Source organism: Schistocerca nitens, chromosome 9 (assembly GCF_023898315.1).
Source record: "Schistocerca nitens isolate TAMUIC-IGC-003100 chromosome 9, iqSchNite1.1, whole genome shotgun sequence".
Classification (NCBI taxonomy): domain Eukaryota; kingdom Metazoa; phylum Arthropoda; class Insecta; order Orthoptera; family Acrididae; genus Schistocerca; species Schistocerca nitens.
Window position 1 is genome coordinate 6,292,457 of NC_064622.1, and position 24,531 is coordinate 6,316,987.

Sequence of the window (24,531 nt, forward strand, 5' to 3'; positions counted from 1 at the left end):
TCAGATGGAATAAAAGAAGCCCGTGATAGGACTAGAATAGGATGTGTTGGTGGGTGTATCATGCAGGTCTTGCGCCTGGATCTTCCACAGGGATATGAAACCTGTTGCTACTGTAAAACTGCGGTGAAGAACAGAGTTGACCACCCAGTGGCAGAACACATTGCTGAGCACAACATGCTCGAGATCATTGGTTGCGTCACAACCTGTGCCATTTGGAGCCTTCCCTCTAGTATCAACTTTTCTTAACTATACACCCTATGCTCCCATAATCCTCCTGGCCTCAATCTCCACTAATCCACTTCACCCACACCTCGATCCCAACAGTTTCTCCTTGCTCCATTCTGTTACCACCACCTCCCACAAGTCAATACCTCCACATCATCGTGTGCAACTCAAACACACCGTGCCTGCAAGTTGTATTCCTAGCCAGTTCACCTGTGGCCATTTCCACACAACTTCTACCTCCCTCAGAGCCACGAGCTACCCTTTCATCTACATCTATACTCTGCAAACCACCATGGGGCGCATGGCAGAGGGTACTTCCTATTGTACCAGTTATTAGGGTTTCTTCCTATTCCATTCACGTGTGGAGCACAGGAAGAACGATTGTTTGAATGCCTCTGTGCAAGCAATAATTATTCTGATCTTATCGTCATGATCCCTGTGTGATTGATGCATAGGTGGTTGTAGTATTTTCCTAGAGTAATCATTTAAAGTTATTTCTTGAAACTTTGTTAATAGATCACTGGCAATTGGTGTGTGTGTGTGGGGGGAGGGGGGGGTTGGGGGGTTCTCACAGTGAGCCAATCACCATCTCAGTCTACATCTACTAAACGTAAATGGAATGAGGCTAAAGATTCCAAGACTCTGCCAGCTGTGCCTCGGTTCCTCATGGTATCACATACTGAAGGAGTTCAGTCTTTTGCTATGGTTAATCCGTTTATAATTCAGGAAGGTGTTGATGCATTTGCCAGCCCTGTGAAATACTGCTCACGTTTATGTAATGGCACTTTGCTTTTGGAGACGAATTGTGATTCTCAAGCCCAGCAAATGTCTGGAGCTTCACTCCTCCATGGCCATCCTGTTCATGTTGAGGCCCATCATATGTGAATTCTTCAGGTACTGTTATCTACACTAGGCTGCTCAATGGACTGATGAAGGGAGAAATCCAAACTTACCTCTCTGCGGCACTGCAGTCCGTCGTCTACTGAAAAAGATTGATGCAACCTTAGTGCCTACATGCACTCTTTTTCTCGCGTTTGATAGAGTAGTGCTTCCATCAAAGATCAAAGCAGGCTATGAAGCCATCACAGTCTGACGTTACATTCCAAACCTGATGTGCTGCCACCAGTGTCAGTATTACAACCACACTTGCTTGCCCTGTCGAAACATGGCCAAATGTGTTACTTGTGGAAGGGATGCTCGTGAGGACAATTGCCTGCCTCCTCTTCCCTGCCGTTTCAATTGCAATGGCCACACTGGGAGCTCATCTCGAGAATATCGTGAGTATCTCAATGAGCGAGCCATCCGGGAGATCCGGGTGAAAGGAAAAGTGCCTTACCCTATTGCTCACAAGTTGTTGGCTGCTGAAAGTCCTGCATTTTACCATCTGGCACTTACAATACTGCTCATGCTACACCTGCTATGTGAAGGATGCAGCCAAGCAGAGTTGCGACCTCAAATTCAGCACCGTGTTTGTAAAAATGCCCTGTGTCACGGTAACATCCCCATCTCCTTCTCCAGATATGCAACAGGCCACCACATCTTCACCTCCGTTGCTGAAATCACCTGCTACACAACCGGTAGGCTAGAAAGGACAAAAGGAATACTCCTGCGAAGACTTTTTACATCCCTCCAGCCGACAAACATCTGAGTCTTTATCTGTCAACCACAAAGGCTCCAAGAAATCAAACACAGGGAAACAGTCTTGTCTTTCACTGACTCTGGGATCCTTTTCAGTGGTGTTGCTGCACGATACCCTCTCCCAGCTGAACTCCCATTTTGCCAGTGCGCACTGGCAACTGCTTTTCTGCCCTGGAATCCACAGGCCGACCCAGTGAGAATGCAGACGCCTCTGTAGATCTCGAGGAACAGTATCCTCCGGCCTCTGTGCCCTGTGTTTGGCACTTGGCAGCCGTGGAGGTGACAACCCTTCTTTTTGTCCCTCCTCCCCCTTTCCCCGTCACGACTCTCCTCCGATAGAACATTTGCGGCATTAGATCCGACGAGGAGGAATTGTGGTTGCTCTTGGAATTATAGTGTCCACTCGTTTTCTGCCTCCAGGAAACAAAACTATCCTTGCGACCCTTTTGACCCCTCGTATGTCTTTCCGGTCCACTTTGACCTTCCCCCTGAGGTCGGCATTCCATTTCTCGAGGGAGTCACACTCCTGATCTAGGATGATGTTCATAGTCAAACCGTGTCTCTGAACACCCATCTGCAAACTGTCACAGTCCGCGTTTTCCTTCCCCGCTTCACCTTTTCTCTTTGTAACACCTACATTCCTCTGTCATTTGGTTTCACCATGAAAGACTTTCTCATTTATTGGTCAACTCCCTCATCCCTTTTAACTGCTCAGTGGCTTTAATGCACACCATCCCCTCTGGGGCTCTTGCAGAACCTGTCAGAGAGGTGCCCTCTTGACTGACTTCTCAATCAATTCAACCTCGTCTGCCTTAACACTGGAGCACCACATTCCTCTCAGACTCCGTGCACATCTATTCCCACTTCAGCCATCTCAAGTGCTCCGTTCTCACTGATACATACTCAAGGGACCACTTCCAGTGTGCTGTCTGTTTGCTGACTCCTACCTCAGCTGTGTGTAAACCCAACTGGCAGCTTTCTAAGGCTGACTGGAGGCTTTACTCCTCCCTGGTGACCTTTGCTGAACAACATTTATCCAGTTGTGATGACCAGGTAGAATGCCTTACAAATATTCTCCTTACTAGTTCTTTTAACAATTCCACTCCCTCTTCCGTTGTGTGGGCCAACCTCCGGCGGCTCTCTAGAACTGAGGTCCAGTCCCCAATATCCAGCACGTGCGTAGCAGATGACGTCATTGCCGGCCACTGTGGCCGAGCGGTTCTCGGCACTTCAGCTCGGAACCGCGCTGCTGCTACAGTCGCAGGTTCGAATTCTGCCTCGAGCTTGGATGTGTGTGACGTCTTAGGTTAGTTAGGTTTAAGTAGCTCTAAGTCTAGGGGACTGATGACCTCATATGTTAAGTCCCATACTGCTTAGAGCCATTTGAACCATTTGATGTCATTGTGGACCCCATTGCTATCTCCAACATCTTAGTCCACTGTTTTGCAGAGATCTCGAACTCTATCCACTTTCGTCAAGCCTTCCTCCATTGGAAACAGTGGAGAAGGCTTGGGTGACATCCTTCTCCTCTCAGAATCATAAATGCTACGTGCTGCCTTTACTATGAGGACCTAGATCAAGCTCTGACTTCGTCCCGATTTTTTGCCTCAGGGCCAGATGATGTTAACATTCAGGTCTTACAGCACATTTCTCTTGCAAGCAAGCACTTTCTCTTTCATTTGTACAATCACATCTGAGCAGATGGCACAGTGTCCCAGACACTGGTGTGAAGCCACTGTCATACTTGTACCTAAGCCCAATAAGGACAAAAACCTCCCTTCTGTCATTTCTCTCACCAGCTGTGTTTGCAAGGTGAAGGAGCATATGATTCATGCTTGTCTGATATTGTTGGTTGAGTATCGCAATATATTATAGTTGGGGTCACAAACAATGGTGGTTGAGTTTAGGCTTTTTCTGCAACTCTACATCACACATTCTTCAACAGCCAATGAGCGTTCAGCAGTGTGCTGAGTGCTCTGCTGTGAATGTTATATGCTGTGCGACCATTTAAAGTGATTGAAGCAAGTTATTAAGTGAATTTTTATTCCATTTGTTGTGAGTTGTCACAGCTGATTGTGGCGGTAAGCGAAAAATTGTACATTAGCAAGCGAGAGACATAACTTGTGGGATAAATGCTTCTACAAAGTGCAAAGCACATGTATGTGCTTATTGCAGCTGTCTCCTGGAACTGGCAACAGTGCGCTCCCCATCCTTGTCTCGACCTGCACGAATGGCCATCGTTCGTTGATCGGACTGTAATCACTGCACAGTGCGGACTTTGAGTGTGCCATCCGTTTGTCAACCCATGTCGTGAACATTTTTCTGTGGAAATACCAGACTGTGCTATGTTTCTTGATTTGGAGAAAGTCTGACACCTGCTGGAGTACTGGTATCCTCCATACTCTCTACACATGGGACTTCCAATGGTGCCTTCCCCATTTCTACATCTACATCTATACTCCGCAAGCCACCTGACGGTGTGTGGCGGAGGGTACCTTGAGTACCTCTATCGGTTCTCCCTTCTATTCCAGTTTCGTATTGTTCGTGGAAAGAAGGATTGTCGATATGCCTCTGTGTGGGCTTTAATCTCTCTGATTTTATCCTCATGGTCTCTTCGCGAGATATACGTAGGAGGGAGCAATATACTGCTTGACTCTTCGGTGAAGGTATGTTCTTGAAACTTTAACAAAAGCCCGTACCGAGCTACTGAGCGTCTCTCCTGCAGAGTCTTCCACTGGAGTTTATCTATCATCTCCGTAACGCTTTCGCGATTACTAAATGATCCTGTAATGAAGCGCGCTGCTCTCCGTTGGATCTTCTCTATCTCTTCTATCAACCCTATCTGGTACGGATCCCACACTGCTGAGCAGTATTCAAGCAGTGGGCGAACAACCGTACTGTAACCTACTTCCTTTGCTTTCAGATTGCATTTCCTTAGGATTCTTCCAATGAATCTCAGTCTGGCATCTGCTTTACCGACGATCAACTTTATATGATCATTCCATTTTAAATCACTCCTAATGCGTACTCCCAGATAATTTATAGAATTAACTGCTTCCAGTTGCTGACCTGCTATTTTGTAGCTAAATGATAAGGGATCTATCTTTCTGTGTATCCGCAGCACATTACACTTGTCTACATTGAGATCTAATTGCCATTCCCTGCACCATGCGTCAATTCGCTGCAGATCCTCCTGCATTTCAGTACAATTTTCCATTGTTACAACCTCTCGATACACCACAGCATCATCTGTAAAAAGCCTCAGTGAACTTCCGATGTCATCCACAAGGTCATTTATGTATATTGTGAATAGCAATGGTCCTATGACACTCCCCTGCGGCACACCTGAAATCACTCTTACTTCGGAAGACTTCTCTCCATTGAGAATTCCTTCAAGAATTTTTAAAGACAGAGTTTTCAAGGTCTGTGTGGGTTCTGTTCTGTCGGACACCTTTATCCAGGAAAAACTAGGGTACCTCAGGGCTCTGTCATGAACATCGTCCTCTTTGCTATAGCCATTAACCCTGTTATGACATGTCTCCTGCCAGGCATCCCTAGCTCTCTTTCCATTGACGATCTTGCAACCTTGGCGTCTTCAGCGATGTCTCCATCATCTTTACTCATGGAGCACTGACAATGGCTTTCACTTTTCGACTGACAAAACCGTTTGTATGAATTTCTGATGGCGCATTGGGTTTCTTCCATCATCTTTACATCTTGGGCCTGTTGATCTTCCATTCACTGAAACTATGAAATTCCTCAGCCTTATTCTTAATAGGAAACTTTCTTGGTCCAATACGTGTCTTACCTGACCGCCAACTGTATGCAGTCCCTCAGTGTCCTACATGTCCTAAGCGGTATTTTCTGGGAACGGATCAGACCGCCCTCCACCGTTTGTCCCAGTCCCTTCTCCATTTCAAACTACACTATGGAAGATTTGTGTATGCATCTGCATGCTCATCCATCTTGTTGTTGTTGTTGTGGTCCTCAGTCCTGAGACTGGTTTGATGCAGCTCTCCATGCTACTCTATTCTGTGCAAGCTTCTTCATCTCCCAGTACCTACTGCAACCTACATGCTTCTGAATCTGCTTAGTGTATTCATCTCTTGGTCTCCCTCTACGATTTTTACCCTCCACTGTGCCCTCCAATGCTAAATTTGTGTTCCCTTGATGCCTCAAAACATGCCCTACCAACCGATCCCTTCTTCTAGTCAAGTTGTGCCACAAACTCCTCTTCTCCCCAATTTTATTCAATACCTCCTCATTAGTTACGTGATCTACCCACCTTATCTTCAGCATTCTTCTGTAGCACCACATTTCGAAAGCTTCTATTCTCTTCTTGTCCAAACTAGTTATCGTCCATGTTTCACTTCCATACATGGCTACACTCCATACAAATACTTTCAGAAACGACTTCCTGACACTTAAATCTATACTCGATGTTAACAAATTTCTCTTCTTGAGAAACGCTTTCCTTGCCATTGCCAGTCTACATTTTATATCCTCTCTACTTCTACCATCATCAGTTATTTTACTCCCTAAATAGCAAAACTCCTTTACTACTTTAAGTGTCTCATTTCCTAATCTAATTCCCTCAGCATCACCCGACTTAATTTGACTACATTCCATTATCCTCGTTTTGCTTTTGTTGATGTTCATCTTATATCCTCCTTTAAAGACACTGTCCATTCCGTTCAACTGCTCTTCCAAGTCCTTTGCTGTCTCTGACAGAATCACAATGTCATCAGCGAACCTCAAAGTTTTTACTTCTTCTCCATGAATTTTAATACCTACTCCGAATTTTTCTTTTGTTTCCTTTACTGCTTGCTCAATATACAGATTGAATAACATCGGGGAGAGGCTACAACCCTGTCTCACTCCTTTCCCAACCACTGCTTCCCTTTCATGCCCCTCGACTCTTATAACTGCCATCTGGTTTCTGTACAAATTGTAAATAGCCTTTCGCTCCCTGTATTTTACCCCTGCCACCTTCAGAATTTGAAAGAGAGTATTCCAGTCAACATTGTCAAAAGCTTTCTCTAAGTCTACAAATGCTAGAAACGTAGGTTTCCCTTTTCTTAATCTTTCCATCTTACATCATCTAAATACAAATCACCATCATCGAATACAGTGGCCCATATTCTGGTGCACTGTCCCACTTTGACTGCCCAGCAATGAAATTTTGGGTTACCGGATTCGTTGCCGTTCATTTTATCTGGCAATGCTTTATTGGCTGATTTAGTTTTACATTTTATTCGTGAGGGTGGGTTTTATCATTTGATCTAAGTTTTAGCGCATGTCCTTTGTCCCTCTGTGTCCCCCACCCTAGTGCTTGTAGGGTGGTGGTTTAAATGTGTTGCAGAGTGGCTGGCTTTTCATTTTTATTCTCGTGGTCGGCGAGCTACTGTAATCTGCTTTTTTGTTTTACTCTCTTCTGTTTCTAGCATCTCTCTGTCGTTTTCTTGTCCTCTTTTGTTCCATTTAGTGTTTGTTGCCTTTCCTTTGTTCTTGTGGTTTCTCCTTTCCTTCCATTTTGTGTTATATTTCTTGTCTGTTTTATTCTCACACTTGTGGCTTTGTTTTATTAGGAACAAGGAACCAATGACCTCATAGTTTGGTCCCTTCTCCCCTCTTTTAAAACAACCATACAACTAACCAACCAAACAAACAATCATGGAATCCGTTTGGCCACTGGAGCCTTTTACACTAGCCTGGTTGAGAGTCTCTACCGCTGTCATACCAGCATGGTGTTCTACTCAGCAGATATGCGTGTTGTTTGTCTGTCATGCCTGGCCATCCATCCTATGCCTCCTTCGTTGACTCCTTTGACTGCCAGTATGCGATACGTCCTTCTTCTCTGTTATCTCCTGGTGCTCCCTATCGAATTTTGCTCCGGCAGCTTAACTTTATGCTGCCTGCCTCTTCCCCGATGGATATGAACCTTTTACCACTCCGGATTCATACAGCGGCCCGTGTTCACCTCACTTCATTTGCATTCTAAGAAAACAACTCCAGATTCAGTCTATGATTGTAAATTTCTTGACCTTTGTATTGTACTTAGTGATAGTGCCTCTGTGTACACTGATGGCTCTTGGACTGACAGTGATGTCAGGTGTGCCTTCTTCATTGGCTCCAATGGTTTTTGGTATTGGCTTCCGGAACACTGCTCAGTATTTACAGCAGAGCTCTATGACCTGGATCAGGCCACACAGTACATCCGGCGACACAGGCTTTTCAATTGCGTTCATTGCCCTTCAGAGCCTCAGTGTGCTGTACACCGTCCATCCCTTAGTGCAAAGGGTTGAAGAAATCTTCCTCTTGCTCACTGTTTAGGGAATCACTGTGGTGATTATGTGGGTTCCTGGTCACGTCAGTCTGACGGGAAATGAGGCCGCTGATGCTGCCAAAGTTCTTCCACCCCCTCTGAGGATCTCTGTGTTGCCGTCACACCTTGTATCGCATATATATTTAACATCATGTCATTCTCCAGTAGGTATATAAAAACGTGTGTATTCAAATGCAGTGTTCCGTTAAAATTTCAAAGCAGTCAGTGAAGAACTTTTGGAGATTTAACATTTTGAACTAACATACATTTACATCTTTATTTATATATATTTTATAGATTACTTGACAAAATCTAAATCTGAGTGGGTAATGACTGTGTTTTATTGGTTACTTATTCAGATTAGAACATTCCATAAAGATTTGTTATCTGTCACAATATTCATAAAACTATTTCACACCAAATATTTAGCTCCAAAAAAGTCTCCAAAAGAGTAAGACAACACACATCCACGTCTTTGCTGATCTGTTCAAGTAGTTAACTAAATGTGCATCACCCATACATTGCTCTCGCGGGACCCATTGTTAGCAGCAGGAGTGATACTTTCCTTATTGTTGTGATAGTCTGCCTGCCTTTAAGTGAATAAGTAAATAACAGGATTAAAAAATTACGTGTCAGAATATGGGATCGTTGTAATTTCAGTCTAAATCTTGCGTGTTTTAATTACATCCTACAGTGTTGATAATGTATTGGCAGAGCTGAACCCTAATGACATATGATTCATTTGAGCTGTATTAATTCAACTGTAGTAATGACTTTATGAAGATGCAGTGGGTGAATGTTAGAGAGCAATGATAACAAATTAACTGTTGTCGATCTAATAGTTTTATGGCAAGGCTTTTTGTTGCATTGGTCACTGAGATATCAACCTTTTAGTGTGTGAGCGCTGTTGAGTTACACTGGACTAGAGTATTCAGCTACCAAATACACACTTGACATTGCTGTTGTTTGGAAAGCTACTGTACTGGTCTTCCAACTAGTACCAGTACTTAAAATTTTAATGGAGGCTGTTATTTCTCATAACAACTTCGGCAGCTGTTTCATGAAGATGTGGCCTGTATGATAGTGAGTAATGTAGTCTAATGCCTATGTACTTTGAAAAGATTATATTTCAACTGTTAGCCATCAACGTAGACTAGCCACCCTGCATGATGTTGCATTACTGGATCCAGATTTTGCTCCATGTCAGTCTTACTCAGTGTGTTGTTCATGACATTTAGCATCAGTTTTTATCTCTTCCACATTAGTTGTCCAAGTATGGAGTTTAATCAATATGGGAGTATATGTCACAGATGTATCTTGATATGATCTCAGGGCTAATAAGGGACCTGTAATATAGACTCTTTGGCTTATCTGTCAGTTCCATGTTTATGTTCTGTGGCAGTATTGGCCAATGTGACCAGGAAATGTTGCCTTTTAACATTTGACAGCTGAACATGTTTGCGCAACGGCCTGCGTACTGTGACAATACAGATTATATACTATTATAAGCACATAGACATGGTTATAACTAGATTTTAAATATCCATGGGGTTCTGTATTTATTAGATCAACATTGATTTTGACACCATAGAAAATTTATGATTCACACACACACACACACACACACACACACACACACGGCATTTGATATAGAGGTATGTAATATGTAAGTAAACATATGTTTTTACTGATATGTATACAATGTTGTAAATATCGATATGTGTACAATTGTTTGTCCACTGTATCAGATACCACTGATGATGGGTTGTATACCCAAAGACTTGGCTGACGGTTAAAGATGTTACATGCAGTTAACAAGATGTCTTTTAACACATAAAAGCCTTAGAGTACCAAATGTACAAGAGCAGATTCTTTTTTTTCCCAGCTCATTAAACTTATTATGTTTTACTTTAACCCAACTGAAATAATTCCAATTTACATATGATAAAACGTATCTCTGGTTTGTATGATTTTTTTCCCTCTCCTCCATACCCTTACAGTGTTACTAAGCATAATTTCTGAAGCCAGTATTTTAGACCGAAGCTTCCAGTAGCTGGGCAACATATGATTGGTACTTCTGATCTTATTGCAAACTGCAAACTCCTTATAACTAAGTTCAGTGTTTTGTTATATGTACCGTAATATAATGTTTGTAGAAATTACATTCATGATGTCCTTTATGGTGTATTAAGTGCACTAAATTAACTGATATATCTATTTTCCTTTTCTCTAGTTTGGTGTTCATACCTCCCTACTCTCAGCCTCTGAGTATGTGGGATCTGCTTTGGATAGTGGGTATCACTGACTTTGTGCTGAAGCTTGCAACAATAATATTCAAAGTGTTAATTGCAGCATTGCCAGCATTTGCAGTTCCGTATCAGAGGAGAGTGAGTAAAACACTTTTGCATCCTATAAAACTATTCCAGAATACTTCTTATCAGCAGATTTGTCTATTTACTGTCTTCTCTCTGTATCAGGGAAAATATTATCTATTTGTGGAAGCAACATCACAACTTTACCGTTGTTTGGCACCTATCCAGCCGTGGCTGTACTATCTTCTGGAATCTTATCAGGGTCCAGAAAAAGTTGTAGGTGTCTTCCTGTCTGCTGCATATATGGTTTCAAAGGGCACAGATCTTATGGTGAAAGTCCGCCTGTGGAGAGCTGCCTTCTGGAAGCTGTTGCAGAATGTGGTAAGATGTACTTGTTGTGTTTTACCATAAGGCATTGAATTTTATCTTGGTCAAGTATCACCACAGCTGCCAAGGAATAAATTGCATTTTAGAATGACATCTCTATCAAAACTTGTATGTATTCAGTTAATTAAACCTCTTTCAACTTCATCTCAAGTGAGGCTTCTGTAAATGCATGCCCATGTTAAAAGCTGGCACAGTGAAGAGCCAGCAACAAAATTCTGTTTTATTAGTTTAGACCTGTGCTAATGTTTAACATGTTTCATTGGATCAGATTGTAAACAATCATGTTTGATTATATATTAAGTCAGTTTTAAAATTTAGTGTATGGCAGAGTAAAATTACTAAAGGAAGAGCATTAACAATTCTACTGTTGTGCTTCCCTAAATCTGCATCCTTCTCTCTCTCTCTCTCTCTCTCTCTCCCCCCCCCCCCTCCCCTTTTTGTGCCTTTTTTCCTTCAGTGGGAAATGTATGTCAGTCAATGGACGGGTGTATTATGTTACAGAATCTTGGTATGAGCCCCAGCAAGGAACAGCTACAGTCAGCAGGAGGGCAGTGTCCCATCTGCCATGATAATTACGCCGAGCCCGTTCTTCTCCAGTGCCGACATATCTTCTGTGAGGCTTGTGTTTCTACTTGGTTTGATCGTGAGCAGACATGTCCTCTGTGTCGTGCGCGTGTTGTTGATGATCCTGCCTGGCGTGATGGGTCCACTGCCCTATTTGTCCAGTTGTACTGAAACTGTTGAAGGACACACACACACACACACACACACACACACACACACACACACTTCATTTTTTATCACTGTCTGTCATTCTAAAGGAATTTGTTAGCATTTTAGCTAGAATATATTTTCAACATTTTACCCCATCTTTGTTATGCACAGCATACTTTTTACCAAAACATAACTCATTGTCGTAAACAGCGAAGGTAAATATGTTACTTGCAAGTTTTTGAGTTTTATGTACCCAAAAGAAATATTTATTATGTTAAAAATTATTGTTGGTGTAAGATGTTTTATATCACCACATAGCTATTTAAAAAAAAGAAAAAAGAAAAAGAAAGCTCTACTCAATTGTGAATAATTGGATTGTGTAACAGCAGCTGCAATACTTTGAATTTCTTTTCACAGAAATTCACTGTTTGCACGGAACCCCACAATGTTTGATAATGTTGAGAAAGAAGAAAAGAAAATGTAAGACTTTTAATCTTATCAGCATTACTTACTGCAAGTGTACATTGTTTAAAATGACTACTGATTAATCAGACCTCTTACAGAGACTATGAAGAGGCATAAACCTGTTAAAACTATGGGCACTGCTGAAATGAATCCACCATTGGCTGTATCCTCTTATCATCAAAACTCTGTCACAGTATGGGTTTTAAAACTTTCTGTTACAGTAGGAGAATAATTAAGTGTAATATCATTATCCAGGTAAAGGAGAAAGTATGTGTGTTGGAGCACTTTATATGATAAACTATTGGAACTGTGATAAAGATATAGTGAGAGACTTAGTAAGTGTGGACATTTGTGGTTATTCCTGCCCTTGAAATCAGTTTATTATTGTCCATTATTTTCTTTACAGAGAGATCTGTGATAGATCATTCTATTGCTTAAAATATTTTTACTTTTGACGTACAGATTTTAACTTTTATCAGAGTAACTATAATTTTAGAAGGTTTTTGTTACATTTTGAAAACTCATTTGAACAGTACTGCGAATAAAGTATTGAAAATTTTGTAGAACATAACTTTAGTCTAATACATTGCTCAGTTCACTTATGATATGGGAGTGACAGATACCAGAATCTATTTGCTTTCATTTAATCAGTTATTGTGTTGTAAATTTCACGTACCTTTTTATTGTGATGAGAAACATTGTCTGAGTGACCACATGCTGAATATATATGTTTTTAAACCAACTGGAATAAAAGTGACAGAAAAGACTGCTTCTCCAGAATTTATATTTGTTCTGTTACTTTAACATTAAACACTTTCCAGTTTTATTTATGGGAGCACTTGGGACTAAGTTATTTAGTTTAATGTTTGAGAGAATTGCAGTTTTGTGCCAGTTGTAGAACATCTGTAACATATTGAGAGTTTTTTTTCCCACATTACAGTGACATAAAGGAGGAAGTAAAACTTGGTTGTCGGAACTGTAAGAGATGTTTTTACTGATTTGAGTGATGTATAATTGTATTAATGTTGCCTGTAATTCCATAATGAGCAATATTAAACATACTATTATTATTGTGTTTTTACCATTCAGGATGATTTTAGTTAAGAACTGAATCTTCTTAATACCCTTTGATCCCACAGATGATGATATTGTTATAGGTAGTCATATTAATTGAGAGACAGATAGAAAGGTGTAGCACACACAGATCATAAAAGGGAAAAGAGAAACTTGTTACAAATTGAAAAACAGTTGTATCAGACAAAATATAAGATTAGTAAAATAGAAAAAATGGAGATAAGGAGAGGTTTGGTAAGAGGAGCCTTGTCAGTCCACCTTTTTAAAAGTCTCAGGTTACCCAATAAATTACTTATCTTGATCATCAGTAATTTTTTACTCGTATAACTCAATGGAGCACACAGTATCTAGTCAGTTGTACAGCTAACTACATACCCTTATCTCTTTAAAGTCTGACGATGCTGAGAGTGAAACATGCTGTAAGAATAAAAAATAAAAAGAAATATAGCAAATATAGCAAAGACAAGGCTGATTTGTTAGTGCTAAATATGACTATTAGTGTAAGGGGTAGTCATTAGTGATCAACAGAACACAACTAGCAAAGCAATAGATCTTAAGGCCTTTGACAATGGTCTTATCTAACTGCCTCTTATACAAATTACAAAGGCCTCTCTCTCTGCCCCTCTACTATTCTGCTATAATTTATGTTATACCCTACTTTTCATACCCACTTCTTGTTGCATTCTTTTCTCCCCCATCTTCCTCTGTGCTAATTGCTTTGTCTCGTGTTAGGAATTGGAATGTGACCTTGTTATCTTTAATACAATTTTTTTTTCTTTTAATTTGTTACTAAATGAGTAACTGTTCTTTGAGGGAGAGACATAGCAAAACTGTGATCAGGTCCTGGCAAGGGGGGGGGGGGGGGGGGGAAGTTGCTTTGTCATTCTAGTCTAATGTACTTACCCTTTACATATTTGTTTTTTTTTAGATGGACTACTGCTAAAACTACAACCCAAAAGATACACAAAGTATTATTGTTGAAACTTACAGTATTTAATGTACTGAACTCTGGATATATTCATATGGAATCTGAAATGAGAAGTCTTTTTCAGTTGTAATAAAATAAGAATGAAGTGGCCTGGCAATCTGATGTTGTTGTTATCATTGCGGTCTTCAGTCCAAAGACTGGTTTGGTGCAGCTCTCCGTTCTACTCTATCCTGTGTAAGCCTCGTCATCTCTGAGTAACTACTGCAGCCTACATCCTTCTGAATCTGCTTAGTGTATTCATCTCTTGGCTTCCCTCTACAATTTTTACCCTCCACACTTCCCTTCAATACTAAATTGGTGATCCCTTGATGCCTCAGAATGTGTTCTACCAGCCAATCCCTTCTTTTAATGAAGTTGTGCCACAATGTCCTATTGTCCCCAATTGTGTTCAGTACCCCCCCATTAGTTACGTAATCTACCCATTTAATCCTCAGCATTCTTCTGTAGCACCACATTTCGAAAGCTTCTATTCTCTTCTTGTCCAAACTAGTTATCGCCCATGTTTTGTGCCAGTTGTAGAACATCTGTAACATATTGAGAGTTTTTTTTCCCACATTACAGTGACATAAAGGAGGAAGTAAAACTTGGTTGTCGGAACTGTAAGAGATGTTTTTACTGATTTGAGTGATGTATAATTGTATTAATGTTGCCTGTAATTCCATAATGAGCAATATTAAACATACTATTATTATTGTGTTTTTACCATTCAGGATGATTTTAGTTAAGAACTGAATCTTCTTAATACCCTTTGATCCCACAGATGATGATATTGTTATAGGTAGTCATATTAATTGAGAGACAGATAGAAAGGTGTAGCACACACAGATCATAAAAGGGAAAAGAGAAACTTGTTACAAATTGAAAAACAGTTGTATCAGACAAAATATAAGATTAGTAAAATAGAAAAAATGGAGATAAGGAGAGGTTTGGTAAGAGGAGCCTTGTCAGTCCACCTTTTTAAAAGTCTCAGGTTACCCAATAAATTACTTATCTTGATCATCAGTAATTTTTTACTCGTATAACTCAATGGAGCACACAGTATCTAGTCAGTTGTACAGCTAACTACATACCCTTATCTCTTTAAAGTCTGACAATGCTGAGAGTGAAACATGCTGTAAGAATAAAAAATAAAAAGAAATATAGCAAATATAGCAAAGACAAGGCTGATTTGTTAGTGCTAAATATGACTATTAGTGTAAGGGGTAGTCATTAGTGATCAACAGAACACAACTAGCAAAGCAATAGATCTTAAGGCCTTTGACAATGGTCTTATCTAACTGCCTCTTATACAAATTACAAAGGCCTCTCTCTCTGCCCCTCTACTATTCTGCTATAATTTATGTTATACCCTACTTTTCATACCCACTTCTTGAATGAGATTTTCACTCTGCAGCGGAGTGTGCGCTGATATGAAACTTCCTGGCAGATTAAAACTGTGTGCCCGACCGAGACTCGAACTCGGGACCTTTGCCTTTCGCGGGCAAGTGCTCTACCATCTGAGCTACCGAAGCACGACTCACGCCCGGTCCTCACAGCTTTACTTCTGCCAGTACCTCGTCTCCTACCTTCCAATCTTTACAGAAGCTCTCCTGCGAACCATGCAGAACTAGCACTCCTGAAAGAAAGGATATTGCGGAGACATGGCTTAGCCACAGCCGGGGGGATGTTTCCAGAATGAGATTTTCACTCTGCAGCGGAGTGTGCGCTGATATGAAACTTCCTGGCAGATTAAAACTGTGTGCCCGACCGAGACTCGAACTCGGGACCTTTGCCTTTCGCGGGCAAGTGCTCTACCATCTGAGCTACCGAAGCACGACTCACGCCCGGTCCTCACAGCTTTACTTCTGCCAGTACCTCATCTCCTACCTTCCAATCTTTACAGAAGCTCTCCTGCGAACCATGCAGAACTTCGGTAGCTCAGATGGTAGAGCACTTGCCCGCGAAAGGCAAAGGTTCCGAGTTCGAGTCTCGGTCGGGCACACAGTTTTAATCTGCCAGGAAGTTTCATATCAGCGCACACTCCGCTGCAGAGTGAAAATCTCATTCTGGAAACATCCCCCCGGCTGTGGCTAAGCCATGTCTCCGCAATATCCTTTCTTTCAGGAGTGCTAGTTCTGCATGGTTCGCAGGAGAGCTTCTGTAAAGATTGGAAGGTAGGAGACGAGGTACTGGCAGAAGTAAAGCTGTGAGGACCGGGCGTGAGTCGTGCTTCGGTAGCTCAGATGGTAGAGCACTTGTCCGCGAAAGGCAAAGGTCCCGAGTTCGAGTCTCGGTCGGGCACACAGTTTTAATCTGCCAGGAAGTTTCATATCAGCGCACACTCCGCTGCAGAGTGAAAATCTCATTCTGGAAACATCCCCCCGGCTGTGGCTAAGCCATGTCTCCGCAATATCCTTTCTTTCAGGAGTGCTAGTTCTGCATGGTTCGCAGGAGAGCTTCTGTAAAGATTGGAAGGTAGGAGACGAGGTACTGGCAGAAGTAAAGCTGTGAGGACCGGGCGTGAGTCGTGCTTCGGTAGCTCAGATGGTAGAGCACTTGTCCGCGAAAGGCAAAGGTCCCGAGTTCGAGTCTCGGTCGGGCACACAGTTTTAATCTGCCAGGAAGTTTCATACCCACTTCTTGTTGCATTCTTTTCTCCCCCATCTTCCTCTGTGCTAATTGCTTTGTCTCGTGTTAGGAATTGGAATGTGACCTTGTTATCTTTAATACAATTTTTTTTTCTTTTAATTTGTTACTAAATGAGTAACTGTTCTTTGAGGGAGAGACATAGCAAAACTGTGATCAGGTCCTGGCAAGGGGGGGGGGGGGGGAAGTTGCTTTGTCATTCTAGTCTAATGTACTTACCCTTTACATATTTGTTTTTTTTTAGATGGACTACTGCTAAAACTACAACCCAAAAGATACACAAAGTATTATTGTTGAAACTTACAGTATTTAATGTACTGAACTCTGGATATATTCATATGGAATCTGAAATGAGAAGTCTTTTTCAGTTGTAATAAAATAAGAATGAAGTGGCCTGGCAATCTGATGTTGTTGTTATCATTGCGGTCTTCAGTCCAAAGACTGGTTTGGTGCAGCTCTCCGTTCTACTCTATCCTGTGTAAGCCTCGTCATCTCTGAGTAACTACTGCAGCCTACATCCTTCTGAATCTGCTTAGTGTATTCATCTCTTGGCTTCCCTCTACAATTTTTACCCTCCACACTTCCCTTCAATACTAAATTGGTGATCCCTTGATGCCTCAGAATGTGTTCTACCAGCCAATCCCTTCTTTTAATGAAGTTGTGCCACAATGTCCTATTGTCCCCAATTGTGTTCAGTACCCCCCTATTAGTTACGTAATCTACCCATTTAATCCTCAGCATTCTTCTGTAGCACCACATTTCGAAAGCTTCTATTCTCTTCTTGTCCAAACTAGTTATCGCCCATGTTTCACATCCATACATGGCTACACTCCATACAAATACTTTCAGAAAAGACGTCCTGACACTTAAACCTGTACTCGATGTTAACAAATTAAATTTCTCTTCTTCAGAAACGCTTTCCTTGCCATTGCCAGTCTACATTTTATATCTTCTCTACTTCGACCATCATCAGTTATTTTGCTTCCCAAATAGCAAAACTCCTTTACTACTTTAAGTGTCTCATTTCCTAATCTAATACCCTCAACATCACCCGACTTAATTCGACTACATTCTGTTATCCTCGTTTTGCTTTTGTTGATGTTCATCTTATACCCTCCTTTCAAGACACTGTCCATTCCGTTCAACTGCTCTTCCAAGTCCTTTGCTGTCTCTGACAGAATTACAATGTCATCGGTGAACCTCAACGTTTTTATTTCTTGTCCATGTACTTTAATACCTACTCCAAATTTTTCTTTTGTTTCCTTTACTGCTTGCTCAATATACAGATTGAATAACATTGGGGACAGGCTACAACCCTGTCTCACTCCTTTCCCAACCACTGCTTCCCTTTCATGCACCTTGACTCTTATAACTGCCATCTGGTTTCTGTACAAATTATAAATAGCCTTTCGCTCCCTGTATTTTACCCCTGCCACGTTTAGAATTTGAAAAAGAGTGTATTCCAGTCAACATTGTCAAAAGCTTTCTCTAAGTCTACAAATGCTAGAAACGTAGGTTTGCCTTTCCTTAATCTATTTTCTAAGATAAGTCATAGGGTCAGTATTGCCTCACGTGTTCCAACATTTCTGCGGAATCCAAACTGATCTTCGCCGAGGTCAGCTTCTACCAGTTTTTCCATTCGCCTGTAAAGAACTCACGTTAGTATTTTGCAGCCATGACGTATTAAACTGATAGTTCGGTAATTTTCACATCTGTCAACACCTGCTTTCTTTGGGATTGGGATTGTTATATTCTTCTTGAAGTCTGAGGGTATTTCGCCTGTCTCGTACATCTTGCTCACCAGATGGTAGAGTTTTGTCAGGACTGGCTCTCCCAAGGCCGTCAGTAGTTCCAATGGAATGTTGTCTACTCCGGGGGCCTTGTTTCGACTCAGGTCTTTCAGTGCTCTGTCAAACTCTTCACGCAGTATCTTATCTCCCATTTCATCTTCATCTACATCCTCTTCCATTTCCATAATATTGTCCTCAAGTACATCACCCTTGTATAGACCCTCTATATACTCCTTCCACCTTTCTGCTTTCCCTTCCTTGCTTAGAACTGGGTTTCCATCTGAGCTCTTGATATTCATACAAGCGGCTCTCTTTTCTCCAAAGGTCTCTTTAATTTTCCTGTAGGCAGTATCTATCTTACCCCTAGTGAGATAAGCCTCTACATCCTTACATTTGTCCTCTAGCCATCCCTGCTTAGCCATTTTGCATTTCCTGTCGATCTCATTTTTGAGATGTTTGTATTCCTTTTTGCCTGCTTCATTTACTGCATTTTTATATTTTCTCCTTTCATCAATTAAATTCAATATTTCTTCTGCTACCCAAGGATTTCTACTAGCCCTCGTCTTTTTACCTACTTGATCCTCTGCTGCCTTCACTACTTCATCCCTCAAAGCTACCCATTCTTCTTCTACTGTATTTCTTTCCGCCATTCCTGCAGGCTCATAATCCAGAATTATTAATTCACCGCAAAACCGAATGACAAGTGAAAGTGCACAAGAACGGGTGCATACATGTGACATGGAAATGGTATGCTGCCTGCCTTCTGGCCAATGCAACCTCAACTCTGATTCATGCAGGCTTAATGGCAAGGTTGCCACAGGGAATTTCAAATGTGTCAGGGAAATTTGAAGGGGGGGGACAACAAACTGGAAACATTTGTTTTTGTCAGAGTAGGTGAAATGGTTTGTTTACTGAGATGTCATGCATCGTAACTGGTTGAGTGCAGCTGAGCACGCCCACTGCTTCCCTACTCCCTCATTACTGGTGCTTCTCCCCTTCCTACCACTCACCTCAGCTTGCAGCCAGCGCTGCCACCACTTGTCATTGCTAACCTAGCAGCTGCAGATGAGCAGCAGGGAGGCGTGAGGAGTGGTTTGCTTGGATCTGATTCTCAGTGACTGTGGACACAGCGGCCACAGGCAGCGGTCATGTGTGCATGTGTCGTGTCTGAGTGATTGTGTGTCTGTGTGTGCGCTCTAATTTTCTGACAAAGGCTCAGGCTGAAAATTTAGTTGTGAGAATGTGATTGTCTTTTCTACATTTCTGCATGCGGCTCAGCGATCATCTTTATGGTGATTTTCTACCTGTCCTCATTATTATTGATTCTCGGAGTATTTGTGCAAGTTATCTGTTGCATGGATTGATCACCAGGGACTCATTTCATCAGCATACTGTCTGTGACTCTGAATCGCTGACCACACTACTGGATTTCTGCGACAGGCCAAAACTGTAGGCCATTTCTGTGTGTCTCTCTAATGGATCGGGCCTGCTGATGTGAAGCCCTTCGTTTTTTTCCATTAACGTGCAGGTCCTACCCATCAGATCTAGTCTCACTGATCTGCCCACAGTCTGGGTCTGTTTGTGTATGGTGTAATGCAGCGGATTTTCATTATTTATTCATGGACCCAGGACTGCAGTGTTCCTCAGCAGGCCAGAGGCCACAGGAGATGGATTTCAGAAATTTCGACTGTCTCACTGCAAGTACACTGCAAGGTGTGGCGTTCTATAGACATTTTATTTACTCTAGTTCATTTTGGCATTTCAAAAGTATTCCATATAGTAGAAAGCGTGGATGATAAGAAGAAGGAAATTGTGGCAGTCACTGGCAGTTTCTACACTATGTACTCAATTTATTTCATGAAAGAAAAAAGAAAAATCACTTGATATCTGTAAAATAATAGATGAATACAGTGGGTAATAACCGACAGTAATGAACATTGTAGAACCAACATTGAATTGGCGGCCACCTATATTGCTGGTTTACACAACTCTTCCCCACCTTATACACTTCTTTCAAGAGGCCTATTCTTTCTGTGGTTATTTCTCAAAGCTATTTTAATCTGTCTTGCAACTCCAAGGAAATGCGTATTTTTGTCACCAAATGTGTTTCGTTTTATTGAAATAAAATAACATCAGTGGTCTTTAATGAAACACACACATCATTTTGCTTGCTTTCTCCATCTAAAAGCAGTTCATTTTAAAAGATGTTGATGTTAGTACTTAAGATTTTTACTCACATTAGGAAATGCCATCTGCTTGCAAGTTTTATTTAGATATTTCCTCATTTGGCTCTTATTATTTCTTGCATCGTAGCTGCAAATACAGATTGCCAACGTACATCTTTACTTACCCTTGAGATCTCAAAATTTGTCAGGGAAAAATGCTGAAACTTGTTGGGAAATCAGAAACATCGGGGAATTTCACTTGGGGATACTTGCAGCAACCCTGAATGGATATTTCAGCACTGTAGTGTGTCCAGTAACACTGATAGATTTTGTGTAGTGGTTTCACATCTGTATTTAGAAATTATAGAGGGAATAGAAGAAACTGTGTCACAACAAATACATGACCAGTAGTGCAGCAATTACAAAAATTTTCACAGATGGTAATATAGGTGACAAGCTTCCGTCACAAATACTCAGAGCCCATATGCATTAACATGTTATGAACTTTTACTGGGCAATCTTTAATCTCTCAGAAGCCCCAGAACGTGCTTGGTTATTGAAGCTGATATCACTAACCTCCGAACGTGCATAAATACACATCAACTGATCCTACTGTGGAACAGCTGGAAGCACAAGTGGAAAAGCTCAACAGCAGCTGAAAAGGTACAGTTGGTGAAGAAAACGGAAAAATGCCACCGCACAAGACTTGCCAGAGTAATGGTGCTGGTACCGTAGCTGTTTCAGCAACCCCGTTTGTCAGTGTATCCAGCCCTGCAACCACTCAAACTCAAAAAGAGGGTGCTAGTGTTCTCATCAATAGCATAGGCACCCAGACCAGTATGTGGTACAAAGATGGGCAAATACTACATTATCTGCAGTCTATCAATCACACCAATTGTTCATGTGTGACCATTCATCAGGTGGAAAGGTTTTGACTGACAAGGGATCAGAACTCAGCGTCTATCCCCGGACCAGTGACACACCAATGCCAACAATGCAGCATTTGCTTACTGTAGCCAACAGCTCCAGAATTCCTACCTATGGTAAAAAGAAGTTAGCGTTACACCTGGATTGAAACTTTCCAATGTGGACTTGTGTGGTTGCGGACATACCTGGTCCTATAATTGGAGCAGACTTTTTACATAACTATCGACTTATGCCCGACCAGGTGAACCATCGATTGGTGTCAGTACCCTCAGAAAGGATATTGTATTCCATGTCTAGTGAAGGCAGCACAATGTGCCCATGTCTTTCTGCGCAAGGGTGTACAGTGGCAGAGTGTGTCCAACACCTCTACTGTGCCATGTAATTGTGATGCAGTTCTGTGCAACACGGGATTCACGTACTATAGGCGATACCATCACACTGTCTGAGGAACCATTTTTTCATAATCTGCTTAGATATTTTCCAGCACTCACCAAACACACGAGTGCCACCATAAAATGCACACACATTACTCAACACCACATTCGCACCACATAAGGTCAAACCATTGCCTTCTGCCCAAGGCCTCTGTCTCTGGAGAAGCTCTTTGCAGTGCAGAGTTAGACAGACTTCTGAAAACAAATACTGTGACAATGTCCAACAGTCTGTGGTCCTCCCAAATCCACATGGTCCATTAAAAAAAGAAACAAATGTGAAGTGCTCAATGCCCACAATTCGAGACTGCTTACCCCATATCCATAGTGGCTGAATTAACACTACCATTAGTAATGCCAAAATATTCAGTGTGATAGACAGTACCAAGGCATTTTCCCAAATCCCATTACTCCATCTGATGCGGGGAAAAAATAAAAATAAAAACAGTGTGGATCACACCATTTAGCATGTTTGACTACAACTTTATGCCATTTGGCGACCCGAGCTTGGCAGCGGTTTACACACAAAATGCTTCAAGAATTATGATTCGTATTTTGATAGATGGATGACATTCTGGTATTTCTTAATTCAGTAGAGCAGCATTTCAAACACCTGGGGCAGCTTCTCGACCACCTACAAGAGTATGGCATAATTATTAATAAAACAAAGTGTATATTTGGGAATCGTGAAGGTAAATTCCTGGGATACTTGGTCTCATGGCTGGCCTGTCACCATTGCCTGAGCAAGTCAAAGAACAGATGCTTCTTCCTACAACCTACAAGTGGCTTTGCAGATTCCTGGACATGCTGAGCTATTACTGATGTCACTTGCCTAAACTGGTTGTCATCCAAGAGCCACTCACAGCATTGCTCGCTGGCTGCCATTTTATAGGAAATCATAAAATACTGAGTCCAGATGCTGAAACAGCTTTCTATGACCTAAAGAAACATCCATCGCAGGCCACATCGCTGGGACACACAAGACTGAGTACCACTTTGGTGCTTATGGTAGATGTGAGTGAAATGGCAGCGGATGCAGCTTTGCAACAAAAGCTAATTGCAAATGGTAGCCACTCATATCTTTCTCTAAGAACATGACTCAAAAACAGCAAAAATGAAGTGTTTACTTTGCTGTCAAGCATTTTCACCCATCTGTGAAAGGGAGACACTTTGCAAGCTTTACAGACCACAAGCTGCTAGTAGTTATATTTCAGCAAGGGCAGACCTTGGTTCACCCCGCCAGTGCAGGCAGGTCAAGTATATCGCGCATTTCATAACTAATGTGTGTCACATAGCAGGAAAGGACAATGCAGTCACAGAATGCCATTACGGATTTGTGCCGGTTGAAACTCCATTCATTGGGCAGTGTTAGCATCAAAGCAACAAGATGTGACCCTCTCTTGTGTCATCTTATACAGGAGAAGTGAACTGCGTTGCAGCTCAGATGTGTGTCAGTCCTAAATGTGCCAGATGGAACTTGGTGTGACGCAGCGAAAGGAAAGCAGTGACATAACAATATTATCATAGTGTTTCCAATTCACTGCATAACGTAGCATACCCAGGAATCTGTTCCACCACCTAGATAATCTCCTCTAAAGTCTTGTGGCCCAGAGTGCAAAAACGTGCATGCCTGATATGCCAGCCTAGTACTCGCACAATCAGCAGGCTTGCCTTTGAACATATTGCCCACTTCCCGACGCCATCAGCAAGGTTTTTGCTTATTCATGAGGACATCATTAGACCATTACCATACTCTTCAAGACAACACAAATTCCCCTAGATTAGTGATCATTTTACCAGGTGTCTAGAAGTCATTATAATACAAGAAATATCTCCCAGTTTGGTGTTCAGCAAGACATAACTACAGACTGCGGGAGGCAGGTACAACCACCTAACCAGTAACGGAATGGTAACTGCCCTAATATGTAGCTCCTCATCGTGATCTGAAGCACTACTCGGTTTAAGAACAACAGTGAAGGTGGATATATAAAACTCTCGCACACAAGTGGTCTACAGCGAACAGCCACAGATACCAAGAGAATTATTCAAATCACCATCCACACTCCCACATGCAAAACCTCAGCACAAGAATAAAGAACGTTCAGCTTACAGGTCCTGTCAGACACAGAGACAGGAGAGTGTACAAGCAAAAACCTGGAGAAAATGTCCCAAATGTGGCTCAGGAATGATACAGTGTGTCCACCGCTCATTTCACCATACTCTAGACCCTAGAGGGTGATCACAAGAGGAAGCCACAATTTCAAAACAGAAGAACAGTGAACAAGAGTCAGTCTTGATAGAGCGACTCGGATCCACTTACACCAATGAAGGTACACGTCTTACTCAGCCCACAACGTCACTCTCCAATGTGCAGCCTGATACTACTGCAGACAATTTCAATAAACCCTCAGCACCAGCAGACACTGAAGTGACAACTGCAGAACAAAAATAGCCATGGCCTGCAT

General features: G+C 41.8%; 1 protein-coding gene across 1 annotated transcript in view; it reads left to right on the forward strand.

Annotated features, from left to right (window-relative positions):
• Positions 1-13,146, forward strand: part of LOC126202947 (RING finger and transmembrane domain-containing protein 2) — an 88,297-nt gene extending 75,151 nt beyond the window's left edge. Inside the window, exons 5-7 of the mRNA XM_049937049.1 lie at positions 10,422-10,575; positions 10,666-10,881; positions 11,389-13,146. Coding sequence (XP_049793006.1) covers positions 10,422-10,575; positions 10,666-10,881; positions 11,389-11,622 — 604 coding nt within the window. The 3' untranslated portion in view covers positions 11,623-13,146. The remainder of the gene's footprint in view (positions 1-10,421; positions 10,576-10,665; positions 10,882-11,388) is intronic.
• The last annotated feature ends 11,385 nt before the right edge of the window (positions 13,147-24,531 follow it).